Source organism: Pieris napi, chromosome 13 (assembly GCF_905475465.1).
Source record: "Pieris napi chromosome 13, ilPieNapi1.2, whole genome shotgun sequence".
NCBI lineage: Eukaryota > Metazoa > Arthropoda > Insecta > Lepidoptera > Pieridae > Pieris > Pieris napi.
The window spans coordinates 2,222,018-2,236,160 of NC_062246.1; the positions used below are offsets into that span (position 1 = coordinate 2,222,018).

At 33.8% G+C, this 14,143-nt stretch overlaps 2 protein-coding genes across 8 annotated transcripts in view; one reads left to right on the plus strand and one right to left on the minus strand.

Moving 5' to 3' along the window:
* Positions 1-2,529: 2,529 nt before the first annotated feature.
* LOC125055008 overlaps positions 2,530-14,143 on the minus strand; it is a 31,514-nt gene continuing 19,900 nt past the window's right edge. For 3 of the 7 annotated variants that reach the window (XM_047657195.1, XM_047657191.1, XM_047657198.1), the window contains 11 exons: positions 13,306-13,391; positions 12,813-12,910; positions 11,780-11,924; positions 9,372-9,477; positions 8,839-8,920; positions 8,426-8,519; positions 6,957-7,334; positions 6,368-6,813; positions 5,619-5,700; positions 4,340-4,424; positions 2,530-4,057 (listed from right to left, as the gene is read on the minus strand). In XM_047657195.1, the coding sequence (XP_047513151.1) occupies positions 2,831-4,057; positions 4,340-4,424; positions 5,619-5,700; positions 6,368-6,813; positions 6,957-7,334; positions 8,426-8,519; positions 8,839-8,920; positions 9,372-9,477; positions 11,780-11,924; positions 12,813-12,910; positions 13,306-13,391 (2,829 nt within the window). In that variant the 3' untranslated portion in view covers positions 2,530-2,830. Of the gene's footprint in view, positions 4,058-4,339; positions 4,425-5,618; positions 5,701-6,367; positions 6,814-6,956; positions 7,335-8,425; positions 8,520-8,838; positions 8,924-9,371; positions 9,478-11,779; positions 11,925-12,812; positions 12,911-13,305; positions 13,392-14,143 lie in introns of all 7 variants that reach the window. The other 4 variants (XM_047657197.1, XM_047657196.1, XM_047657193.1 and 1 more) reach the window with 4 other exon arrangements.
* Positions 9,800-11,414, plus strand: LOC125055009 (coiled-coil domain-containing protein 113-like). The gene has a single exon (XM_047657199.1). The coding sequence runs from the start codon at positions 9,882-9,884 to the stop codon at positions 11,100-11,102; it is 1,221 nt and encodes a 406-aa protein (XP_047513155.1). The 5' UTR covers positions 9,800-9,881; the 3' UTR covers positions 11,103-11,414.

Consider the following 14,143-nt stretch of genomic DNA (forward strand, 5'->3'; position numbering starts at 1 on the left):
TTATTAGCCCAGGAGTTTTAAAACCATGGACACATTCACGTCAAATCGAACGTAAACTATGAATGAAACCATAACATGAGATGAAAGTAAAATGGTTTTGAATAAATAATATACGTGTAAGATTTCAGTCTTTTAATAGAACCATGTAACTGATTGAACTAACAATTAACTACGCACTAAACGAGACAAAAGTATTACAACTAATAAACATTCACGAAGCTAAATTCTATAAAATTAGACAACCGCAAATTGGGAACCTTTATTTCCAGTTTCCAACTGGTAACATTATTAGGAATTTCTTTTGATCTTATTGAAATATTCTGGTGTATTCTATAAATCTTACGATTGGCTATTTTACACAAAATGCTACCATTCATAGCCAACTATCAAAGACTCGTATAAAAAGCACCAGAAGATTCCACATTTGAAATTTCAGTAATAATATAGTAAACGGAAATATTTGTATTTACAAAAAAATCAAACCTGATTCTAGAATCAAATAAATTTTACTAATTGCGAAAAAAATATTTTATAACAATTCCTTTGCATTAATAAAATGTTAAATCTATTTAAAACACATAAATAAGTATGAAATATAACAAACCTATTTTAGTGGACACTGATTATAATCCTAGAACTAGGTACATGTTTCAAACTCTCTCTCATGAAGTTAAAAATATTGTTGAATGTTTTTGTGATAAGATATTCAAGAATCTTCATCTTATCGTTAAAAGAAATATTGATTTCATTACTTTAATGTATATTTATTACTTAGTCAACATACAATAGGTGACGTAAATATCTGATTATCTTCATGAAAGAGACAAAAATACTAGTATAATACAATTTTATTATATGTACAAAATATTGCTCAATTGGAAGTATTAATATGGCAATGTCTGGCAAGACTAAATTCGTAAATGTATTTAAAATTCAAATTGGCGTCAATTCTGGTATACCTTAATGACGGGTATTCATTTAGCCAATGGACTTTGTATCCGGCTAATAAATAAATTAAAAAAAAAAAAGGTATTCATTCAATACTTATCTGTTTTTCTAATAATTTTTTATCCTGTATTAACGCATTTTTAATTCGTTTCATGCAAAAACTTTTTTTGTTACACCAGAAAAGACAACATTATATTAAGTACGGAGAAAAGTTTGTTTAAATTTAAATTTGATTATTTTGTAGAATAGAATTTTCTTATGACAAAATGGACAGTTACTTGGCAAGAACAGAATGTTATTTAAGACTTCGAAAGAACAAAATTAGTCCTACAATGTAAAACATCTTTACTTACTAGTATGTAGGATAAATCATGTGTTACATGTAGAAATACATATCACCATAGCTATAAATACATTTTAATACTAATTGGCACAGTACTAAATTATAGACACATACTATCATGAGATTATTAATTTCATAATTTTAAATTCTTATTGTAAATAAGCCCAGTTGGGTTAATCGTAAATAAGGCCGCTGTTCGCCATTTTGGATTTAGACGCGCACAAGTCTAAATTTCCCCGCCTAAATCACTGGAGCAATAAAATTTCTACCTAGTAATATAAGGTCAAATGCTAACCCTATTGGGCTTAATGTCAACTGTCAAGTACACAGTTATATTGTACGGGTTGCAGTTGCCCGATGTAAATTGAAAATTTCCTCGAGAATCGAGATAAAAATGACGTTAAAATTAATTACCATCGTTATAATAATTAAGAGGTGGATTTTTATACATATGATTCATAAAACTATGAAATCACGAAATTGTATTAATGTCTCGCTGAGACATTAATTGTGCGTATTAAACATATACTAAATTATTGAGTATTTTAATTATTATAAGAGAACAAAAAATTCTATGCTATTTACAAAAATCTAGTACTACAATACATAAAGGTCGAAAGTTTTATCGTAATAGTGAACACGATTTAAAGGCTTTTCTAGATAGATACAAACATAAAGAAATAAAATAAACTGTACAAAAACAATACACGTTCGTATTTTCCCTCCATTTTGCTTTTAGTGTGCAAATTGTCAAATTATTGTCTATTGCTCAGTGTTTAAAAAAATTCTAGCGCCATAGTTTATTTTATTTCATGATGTTACACTCGTGTTAATAAAATAGCACGTTTAAAATTAAAGAAATATAAAATCTTATATTATCTTTAATCAGACTGTCCTTTATAAGATTTAGAATGTAATAAAGTGTTGCTACTCTCAAAATAGCTGAAAAATAAAACACAATACAAACTATAGTTTTCCTTACAACAGTCAAAGGTCGCTATCGACATAAAGTTTAAAGACACAAAACATAGCTTTATTATTTTAAGGGTCTGTTTCACAATGTATGGATAACGTACCAAATAGCTATGCAATACAAATTATTTGGAAGGAAAAATTGTTCATTTGTCACTTCATCGGACTCATAACTTATGATAGACTTTATGTGACGAATAGCGCTATCTGACAGTCGTGAAACGCAACAATACTGTTTTTCCTACGTAAGTAATAAATATCTAATTTGGAACTAATGTAGAACTTATCCGTACAGTGTGAAACAGACTCTAAATAATACAATATTTTTTATTCAATACATAAACCTCGTAATTTTCAAAAAATGTACTAATAAGAACTGTCAAATCATAGTAGGCGGAGGCGGTACTCTAGAGTACACGCTCCCATAGAGTACTCTCAAGCTCGAGATGCGCATAAGTATATGTGCATCTGTCTAAAATGTCTCTGTAATTAGGAGTAATCTGTAGCGACACCTACAATCAGTACAATGACGTCATACCATGAAACACGCTAACGAAGTTTTTCCTTTTAATCAGTTACTTGTTTCTCGGAACCACTTTGCCATCCCGAATCCATAGTATTTGTGTCGCTGTAGCAATGGTGGTGGTTTGTTTTCAACTCTTCCTTATTTATGTTCTCTGGCTCGTACTGTGAATCAGGACCAAGGCATTTTGCCTCCGGCTCGTTTGAATAAACTATCTCCGGACGTCCGTCTTCATCAGACAACAACGACTCGTCTGTGTTTGGCGACAAGGGTGAGATTATTGGAGCAAACTCTCTTTCTATCTGAGTTTTGGGACTGCGTTTAATCTTTAACGGGCTTATGTGCGGACGCATTTTTGGACTTCCCTCGACCCTGATGCTGGAGTTCAAATCTGACATTCGTCTGTCTTCAAATCGGCTCCCTCTCGATTCGTTCAATATGTCGCTCGTTCGGTCTCTTGAGTCATTCGTTCGTTCCATTCGGTCAATTCTCGACGATTCACTGATACGTTCGACTCGAGAATCGTTCAGTCTGTCCCTCGAATCACTCACATCCATATCGATTCTTTCGACGACCCTTGAAATCCTTGAATCGTTCAGTCTATCACTTCTGTCTATTCTGGAATCATTCATTCTCTCACAACGATCGATTCTAGAATCGTTCATTCTTTCAATTCTGGAATCGTTGTGCCTATCGCAACGCTCAGCTCTAGAATCGTTCATTCGGTCACTTCTATCCAATCTGGAATCGTTAATTCTGTCACATCTATCTATTCTGGAATCGTTCATTCTGTCACTTCTATCAATTCTGGAATCGTTCATTCGGTCGCTCCTATCAATTCTGGAATCGTTCATTCGGTCACTCCTATCAATTCTGGAATCGTTACTTCTGTCACTCCTATCAATTCTGGAATCGTTCATTCGGTCGCTCCTATCAATTCTGGAATCGTTACTTCTCTCACTCCTATCGTGTAATCTGTCTCTAGAATCGATTCGTTCAATTCTCTCAATATTTCGATCACTCATCCTCATAGAACTATTCAGTTGTTCAATCTGTTGTTCTGTCAAACGAATGGAACTATTCAAATCCGGACGCATCTTTTCTGACTTCTTGTCTGTTTGTCTTGGCCTACGTTTGGAACCGACTTGCGGTTGTGGTCGCTGCTGTCTTGTTAAGGTAAATGACCCGGTGTCTGATTCCGAAGTGGATTCTGGGTGATTCTCTATTGTCCCAACTAGAGCTGATAAGTTCGGATTTACACAACAATCCGCCTGAAATGGAAAATAAATCAATTGCAAAAACAAATCCAAAATTAACATGACATACATATACATCTTTGTATGTTAACGCAGCGCTCCATGGGCATATATGGAACTCATTTAAGGCACGAACAAAAAAGAAGAAGCTAAACAACACCGTTGAGCGTATGTATAAACAAATGAATAAAGTATTGAAAAAAAAAATATTATTAACTGGAAAGAAATAAGGGACATATTTTTTTTTAATATTGTTTTTTGAATATAAATAATAGCTTAAGTGGATATAATACTCACGTTACAGCAACTGGACACGTCGGCAAAATAAACTTCAGACTCCGTGTTCTGATTCACTCCACGGTGACAGTCTTGCATGGAAGACCTAAAAATATTAGTAACGACATTTTTACTAAAACCCAAACGTACAGTATTTCCAAGTTTCTTAACCTATATAGTAATCTTAATATATATAAATTACGTGTCACGTTGTTTGTCCGCTATGGACTCCTAAACTACCGAACCGATTTCATTCAAATTTGCACACCGTGTGTAGTTTGATCCAACTTAAGAGATAGGATAGCTTACATCTCAATTTATAACCGCAATATTATTTTATTGCAAAATATTTGTTTATTATTTAATAGTCACAATTCTAACAGATGCCGCTGTGTTGAAAGTACCAACGTTTCACATAAGCTACAATTTAATGACATAACCACCAAAAGCATGGTGGTCCCCATGACTGGTGTTCTCCTACCGTTTCCCTTGAATAGGTTACTACTATGTAATTTAACTAAAACCTTAGCCATAGCAACGCTTGGCCGGTCTGCTAGTAATAATAATAATTAATAAAAAGAAAATTAAAACAAATTTAAAAAGTTTGCTCCCTGTGGCAGTGTACCTTTAACGCTGGCAGCATTTCCTTGCTGTATTGCGATACTTATTTGTTGAGCCAGGAAAGTACCAGCTCACCGGTACTATCTACTAGGCGCTAACTTAAATCTTTTATTAGCGCCTGTACACTTGAACTCCACAGCTCAAGAGTCTCACACAAAAGACTGCCACAGGAACCAAACTTTTTAAATTTGTTATAATTAAATTTTAATGAATTTGTAGCGACATCTACAATCTGCTTACAAATCACTAAGATGACGTCATACCCTGAAACGCGTTTAAGAAGTGAGCCACTGAGGCCTTCAAGTTAATTCAAATTAATTTATCAATTTAGGTAACACAATGTACACTTATGAACGTCAAAAAGAAATATATATTAAATGCTTCTAATTTTACATTTACTGCCAGTTCTCAAATCAAGGGCGTAGAACGGAAGAGAAGAACTGGCAATACACTCTCCGTCACTCTTTTTAAACGCCGTGTTTTTTTTTTAATGTTTGTAAGGAGCTGCAACCATGTTCTACATGACATCTTAAGTAATTAATAGTTAATTAATAATAAAACAACAAAGATTTGTCCTTTATCAGCAGTAAGCATGGTGAAATAGAAGCACGCAATTGTGTTTAGATTGGAGGAAAAGTACACCACCTTTCCTCTACACATTAAACAAAATTAAACTGACCTGATTGGAGATTGTTTATCATTTTGAAAAGCCAAATTTTCCTTGCCTTGTTTCTGACAAGAGTCGCCGCTTTGATCTGAAACTAAATAAAATTGATGAGATTTAAGATTTTTGAAGTGAAACTTCTTTAGGCGCATGAGAGTAAAATGTTAACGGATGAAACGCAATAATAATTTTAGCGTCACGAATATGTGCAGCGTTTTTGTCAAAGAAAAGGGAGAGAGCGATTCAGACCGATTGAGAGAGAGTGAGAAGGACGAATTACCTTTAAAAATTAAAATTTCGTAAAGAGAATTTATGAAATATTAGTATTTTATATTTTTATCAAAATAATTCATTGAAATCTCAAATGACGAGTTGTAAATTAAAATGGCACGTGTTTTTATTATCGAAGAAATAGATTTAAAAAAATATATAATTTGTATTAATTTTCGTCACTTAATATTTTAATAAAAATTAAATTCCTAACATATCTTCCTATTTCCCTCCCTCTAAGTCTCGGAAATCTAAAGTTTTAGATTTGTATAAATATGAACAAGACTTAAAAATTAGTTTGCCAAAGAAGTTTCACTTCTGACATGTGTACTTTGTACGCACGCACTTTTTTTTAGTATGCCCCTATTACCTAGCTGCATTTATATTATAACCAATGTATAAAAGTACTGGATTTGACTCCCGGCAAAACAATAAAACAAGATACAAAAATGCGTCCGCCTACTTATGAAACTTCAATCATATAAGAAAAATACCTTTACTGCAGCTTTTCTGGTGAACACACTCCATTACATCATCCCTGCAATCCCGATGTATGTTCCCAGCACTGAGCCCCAAAGACCGGGGACAGTTCCTGTATGGGACCAAATGACCCCGCAAGGTGTTAAACCTCTCCTGGCCTTCTTCAGGATACATCTGCAATTCTTGATTTAGTCTGTATTCCGGATTCAGTCTCGCCAATTCCGGGTGCATTCTAACTAATTCCGGATTCACTCTGACTAATTCCGGGTTGATTCTGACTAAGTCGGGGTTGATTCTGACTAATTCCGGGTTGATTCGTTCTTGGCTGTGATAAGAGCTTCTCGTACACGTGTGCGGCTGTACGTTTGTGAGTTCGTGTGGGTTTATGGTTCTGTGTACGTCTATGTGATGGTGATGGAGAAGGGTCGTTGTCGCTGGATCTTGGTGATGGAGATGGTGTCTGAAAGGATATAATAATTCATTTCCCTGTACCTCATTTCAAGGAAAGAGTGGAAATCGCTAAATGTGTTTCCGAGAATGTTAAAAGTTCTTATACAGATTTACGTATACCTCAAAATAAAATTGATTAATAATTATTCTTACCGACTGCCACTCCTTCCTTGAGGGCTGTACGGTGGGGGAGGTCCCCAAACTCCAGTTTGGGCATCAAAACTGGTATTACCATCAGAGAAGCCTTCTTGATACCCGATTTGCCCCGGTTGAAAGTTTTGCGGTTGAAACTGGGAACTTTGAGCGAATTGTCCCGACTGACTGAACTGAGCCGACTGACTGAATTGGGCGGATTCGAACTGGGACGTCTGGGGGAATGTTCCAGAGGTTTGTCCCCGTTGAAAGGGTTGGTTGAAGTTGGGATAAGCTCGTTCTTCGTAAGATTGAGGCGGGTTTTGAGCTTGTTCCGTTTCACAGAATCCGTACGCGCTGTCACCCGACTGTGGAACGCCATCCATGCGGCAACGAGAACTGGAACAATAAATAAGTTTAATTCCGCGTTACGATTAACTATGACTAAACGTATTAATTTAAACGTAACGTAAGAGTAATTCAATATATAAGTAGAAAAATAAAAATTATGAAAATATTTAAAATGTTCATGGTAATAGAATCTTTATTTCTGTTACAACTTTTGCACCGACTATTAACACTACACAAAAAAATACTAAGAAAAAAAAATGAATAATACAACATACAAATCTATAATTTATTGTCAGTCATACAGTCTCTTCAAATCAAAATCATTTATTTATATAGGTAACAAAGGTACACTTAAGAACGTCAAAAAATAAATACATATTAAATGCTTCTAATTTTAGATTTACAGCTAGTTCTCAAATCAAGGGCGTAAAATGGAAGAGAAGAACTGGCAATAAACTCTCCGCCACTCTTTTTTTAAAGGCGCCAACTGTGTTGGCACCTGTAATCGACACTGTTAAAGATCCTATCCTATCCTTGCACAATATTTTTAAAGTAAACATTCATCTATAGTTGTATTTTTAATTAGACGAAGTCAACTGACGTTTACGGTGTTGTCAGTTTTAAATGAAATAAAAATAGTGTTGGGACAAAGTGAATGATTGAAAAAACTCCTGAATTAATTAATTAACGTCGGTGATGGCACTAATCACCACGCCGCGCTTTGTCAAGCACCAGCCGTCAAAAAACTGATTGTAGTTACATACTACTAGTACCTATATCACAGCACTTTTATACAATTTTAAAATAGAAATAATATTATTTTATAGTTTGAAATGATTAACTATTCACACTCATTGTTCATTTATCTGATTGAACAAGACCTGAACGTATCACTATTACTTTAAATATGGCAACATTATTTTACAAAGTGACATTAGCTACTGTCAGTTGGCTTCGTCTAATTAAAAATACGACTATAAGATATAAGATTGTAGCGCCACTGATTTGTAATATTTTTTAAACATTCTAATATGAATTTATTAAAAGTCTAAAAGTCATCACTTGATAATTGTCAATTTTTGAAATAAAAATAAAAAGGTTCATAGTTTTATTGAAATATTTAATTTGTGATTACTCACTTTTGACTATTTCCCCTCGGCCATGGGAACCAGCTCCACGGGGATGTCTTTCTTCCTGAGCCTGGATTTGGCGAATACAAGTTTCCTATACGACCTAAAAATATATATATAAAGAAAAATTTAGTTCAGTGTATCTTCTCGTTGGGAATTTTAAAACGAATATTTCTGTTAGTAATGAAAAAAAACTAACTAAGTGCGACTCTCCTACGTCAAAAATGTCATAAATAGGACTTTGACATAAGGGAGTCAAATATACAAATCTTAGCGCTAAGTGTGACTCTCCTACGTCAAAAATGTTAAAATTGGACTTTGACATAAGGGAGTCAAAGATCGCGCTAAGTCTCATTTTTAAATGTTCACCATAGACACAAAATCTACATCTAGAACTTATATAAATTTTGAAAATATCTTACCAGGCGCCCAAAATCGATGTTGCAAACTGAAGTCCCAAGCAGGCTGAGTTGTATGACACTGCGGACAACAACTGCAGTTGTTCTGAAATTGTTGCATACAACATTATATAACTTTTTTTACAAACGACAACTTAACTTGGCTTGTTTAGTTATAAGGAGTACGCGAGCATCGGCTTATTCCATATTCTCTTCAAATGCGTTACTTCGAAGGAGATAAGCAAATCAAATTAATTTTTAAGATCATATAAAACGCACACACGCACGCCCACACATTACACATTCCCACACACACCTCAACCAATAAATTATTAGTAAATTATCTTTGTTAGTACATAATGTCTCTTCGTATACATGGTGAACATTTTATTTTAAAATTGTAAATATTATCTTTACAAAAAAGCTGTAGATTATCAACTGTTAAATAAATAAATACATAATATTTTGTCAGAAGTTCTAAGAGAAAATTCCGTTAGCAATTTCGTTAAAAGAAGTTAATAACACAGTCGTCAATGGATTCGGAAATAGCAACAAACCTGTGCAGGTCTCCCAGTAGCGGGGGCAGCTTGTCCTGTTGGAGGTCTATACAAAGACCGGCAACGGAGTTCCAGCTGCTCCCAATACATCTTCTTTCGTTCATGACTGAAAAGAAAATTAGGTAGAATAAAATTATATAGCAAATTATGATTCTGCAATTAAAAAAAAAACAAAAAAATATAATCACCACAATAATTTTTACTCTATGACTACAGGAGTTATTTACTATTGTATACTCAACGCCTAGACAACCTGACACCGCGTCATTTACGACCTTGCCCTACTCCATGTCTCCCAGCAACACGCAGTCAATGGTGTCTTGTATTACTATAGCAACGTTGATGTCATAATCCAACACGCAAAATCGGTTCTTCCGTTAATACAAATAAACTCTATATTTCCATCAAGTACATTGTCTAATCTGTTAATCTTTTCGCAGAATGTCATATAATTCAAATCAAAACGTGGATACAGTTTACAAACGTTTATATTAAATTTATTTTATAATCATGTTACAAACGCATCATAGAAGCAGCATCAGCCAACATTCGAGATCCGTGAGTCACTTTATCAATGAAGCTGATGAACTATCAGATTCCGAGCTCGTTAAACAGGTCAATGATGTTAAGCAGCAAATAAGAGTGCTCGCTTTGGAAAACGAAATCTTAGAAAAGACTATAATGAGGCTCGATCCGAGTTTAATGCATGGTATTCAACAAGCATTGGAGTTCGCTGCAAAGATGCAGAGCGGTTCATCCCTAAATGTTAACAGTTTCGTCAAATCGACGTCGAAACTGGGCATGGAATCTGTTACCAGCCCTTCTAGGATGCTGACAAGCCCTTCAAAAGTTTCAGCACGGCGTGTAGAATCATCAGGTAAGTTCAGTAGCACTGTTATTTTTGGCACCGGCCCAAGAGTTAATGTTCTAGAGCGATCGGAACTAGTCACCCTTGAAATGGAATTTCTTATCAACAACCTCGAGAAAGCGAGAAGTAAAGCGGCGAAACAGCACGCGCTACTAAAGGCGCAGCTCGAAGAAATCGGTTTACGTGAAGTTGAAATTAAAAAATCGAGTGATCTGTTCGAGACAGAAGTAATAGTTGAGGGTTGGGACAAAATCGCTCAGAGGATCCCCGCTGAAATATGGATCAGATTCATGACCGAATGGGTGAAAATGATAGATGGCCAAATAGGAAAGCTTAGATTGCGAACTAGTACTTTAAACACACAGTACAGTAAGTTCAAAGGGCAGATACGGGTCAAAGCCGAACTCAGCGAGAGTTTGCGACCCGTAGACTTCGATAAGTTGAAGATAGAAAACAACGAATGCGCTGAAATTATTGATATGAAAATACAGCAGCTGGCCGAGTTAAAAAAGATGACCGGTGATGCAAATTTAAACCTGACAATACATAAGAAGCTGATGATGGAACAGAATGGCTATTTGACGAATGTATTGAAAACTATCAAATTAAAGCACAAGCAAACGAAAGAGTTGGATAAAGAGAAAGACGTGATACAAGTCCAGGCTGACAGCTTAGCTCAGAGATTAGACGATGTTCGCAAGGTCAGACTCGCATATGAAGTGCCAGATGTGATGGACTATGTCAATATAAAGTCTGAAATAACTGATTTAAAAAACAACATCAAAGTTCTAGAGAATAGAGCACACATACAACGAATTGCACTGACTTCTTTAAATAAGAAATTGAATTTGATGATGAACTGACCACTATGAAACAGTAAACTTTAAACAATTATGGAAACAAAAACCCTCTTAATCATAAAAAATGAATCTGGTCTTTAATTAAAGTACTCTATCATCTCTTTCTGACAAATTGTGTTTGCGCTGTGATAAATAGAGATGGATTACTACTTTAAACGGTGTTAGAACGGTGCAGTCTAGATTTATTTTTTATGAATAAGGTGGTTAATATTTACAATAGAAAATCTATTCAGTCCATTTAATATTTAAAATCTGTTTTAAATTGTGAGAATTTATGATGCGTATTAATTAATAATTAAAGATGATTTAGCTGGATGACAGGTTTTTATTGAAACGCTAACTGTAGAAAATACAATACATAGACAAGAGACCTAGAAAAATCATTGCGATAACAAGCTATTGGTTTGTGTTTTGCAGTCTGCCAAGTCTCTGGATTTGTATTAAATATAAAATGGTGTTAAAAAGCTAACTATTTATTACAGAATCTTAATGCTTTGTTTTTAAGAAACTATAAAATATATACGACATTTTAAAAGTTTGCGCAGATACAATTGTGTTTAAAGAAATGTCCGGAATGAAGAATTAGTAAAAACATTTTAACGTTTTTGTATTCTACATGTGCTAACAGTTTTTGAATGGTTTATAAAATGCTAAGCTAGTTAATATGAAAGTATTCTCACCTAAGCAGCTGATAAGCCAACATACAACTGAATATGCAGACGAGTACTGCTGTCACAGATAAGGCGAAAACACCTCGAAGACACCAATATAGGGCTCCGTGGACAACTCCACAATCGGTTACGCCTTCGAAAACGCACCGAACTCCTGGAACAAATGTCACTGAAAATTCTCTATACCTACCTATTTTTAATATTTTTATTACTCTTTAATGTTAATATTCTACGGTTTCGATATTTGTAAATATGTGAGGAACATGTATAGTAACTTTTTTAGTATAGTAGTTTATTCTAAGAGTACATTGTCTTCACATATAATTATTTAACAAATGTAACAAAATATTGTAAACCTATTTTAAAAGAGGATGTGTGGAGTTTCTTTCCCATTCTTCTCCACACGAAACTACCTTTTGGAAGGGGCAACTAGAATCTTCTTTATATTTTTTTTTGACGTTCAAAAGTGCCATTTTAGATGGTCTAATTGAAATAATTGATTTGACTTTGACTTTGACTTAGGTTCAGAGTTGAGATTTGCAGTTAGTACCTCCAATATGTCAAAATGGATGTTTTACTTAGGGCAACAATTTCGATAAAAGTTAATGTGATTCTAGAAATACATTAAATTCTTTACAAAACAAAATTTTGTAATAACTTTGCTTTATATGATTCATTTGTAGAAACAAATATTATATATCATTATTTTTTTCTTGCCACAGTTTGTAAAATATTATTTTGTTTACACGATTTAAAGCGAATTCGTTTATTGGAATGTAAATTCCTTCCTAACTCAAATTTATTCCAAAATTTGGTAATAAATTTGCATTACGCGGTTCATTTCAAATACATTAAATCATTATTTTTTCCTTGCATAAGAATGTACCTAATATTGTTTTTTTTTATTCGTATATTTTTTATACATTTTAAGCGAATGCAATTATTGGAATTAAAATTCCTTGCAAACCAAAATTTTGTAATAAATTTACGTTACATTTTACATATAATTATAACATTTATAATCAGGTGATAAAAATCAAACCATCATCATCGCTACTGTGCTGTGAGTCGGGTGGCATTGAAAAACACGAGCATGTTCGGGTCAGCTTCGTGTATTCGCAAAATTTCAGCGTTTGAAGCCTGAAAAATTAATTAAATATCGATCATGGGCACTTCAACTTTATGGCTATAAATTAAAAACAATTTAAACTAGATATTTTCCCATAATATTAACATATTTTCAGTGGTATAACGAGCATAAAACAAATATAATACATATAAATAGCTTTAAGCGTAAATTATAATTAGTAATTAGTAATACATAATTAGTAAAAAAACTTTTGTGGTTACGTAAAATCTTTTTATATCTTATTACAATTTACATAAGAAGTTGTTAGAAAAATTTAATGTTAAACAATTTTAAACTTCGTAGCGAAGTTTATTCGCGCTTTATTTAACGATAATAGGAGTTCCTAAGGTAAAGTTAACATTACGTATAATTTTTTTTATGTATTTATACTTTATAAAGTACTTACTTGTTCATATGTATGACGGTCGTTGTGATTGTAACGAGAACGCAAGTCAACGCACAGACCAGACAACACGCTCCGACCACCTTAATCTGAAACGATTGTTTTTATTAAATCACTTAACAATATTTTTATCAGCAGTATACAACAAAGATATTATACAATTCATACTACGCTTAAAATTTTGGCTCATTCATATTAACTGTCTCGGTTTTAATAGTATTTTTACTTCCGGAAGTTAAATATGCAATATAGTATCTTCTCCTGATAGAGCAAGATCCCAGGGCCGCCAGACGTCACGTATTTTCTGACGGATGAAATGTGGACGATTGGGTAGTGTTAGTATGTACTATGATCGTATGCCTACCTGCTAGCTTGGTCAAACGGCCAATTTCCAGGTATCAGGTAATCAAGGTACACAAAAACATTACTTACTTCACGTAAATTCTCATGGCTGATTTTTATATATGTTTTCGAGTGTATAGTTAAAAATAAATTGTCAATACTCCCAGACACTTTCCGTCGGCCATATTGCTTAACAGACGCTTTAAGGGTCTCAAAATAATTAGTCAACTTCACGTAAATTCTGACGCTCCATTTTTATATATGTTCATCCGACAACTATTTTAAAAGCTTTGACAAGAAGACAGACCGATCCAAGGGGCCAATCATCCCCTAAACTAAATTTTAATATATCTATGAGTGGGAGAGCATTATCTACGCGCATGAGACTGAGTGAGACCGACTGCGCTGTTAAAGCCATGAAAATTACTTGAACAGATATTTTATAATTTTAAGAAGTTTTGTTGACACGTAAATTATAGCAACAAAAATAAGAAAAAAA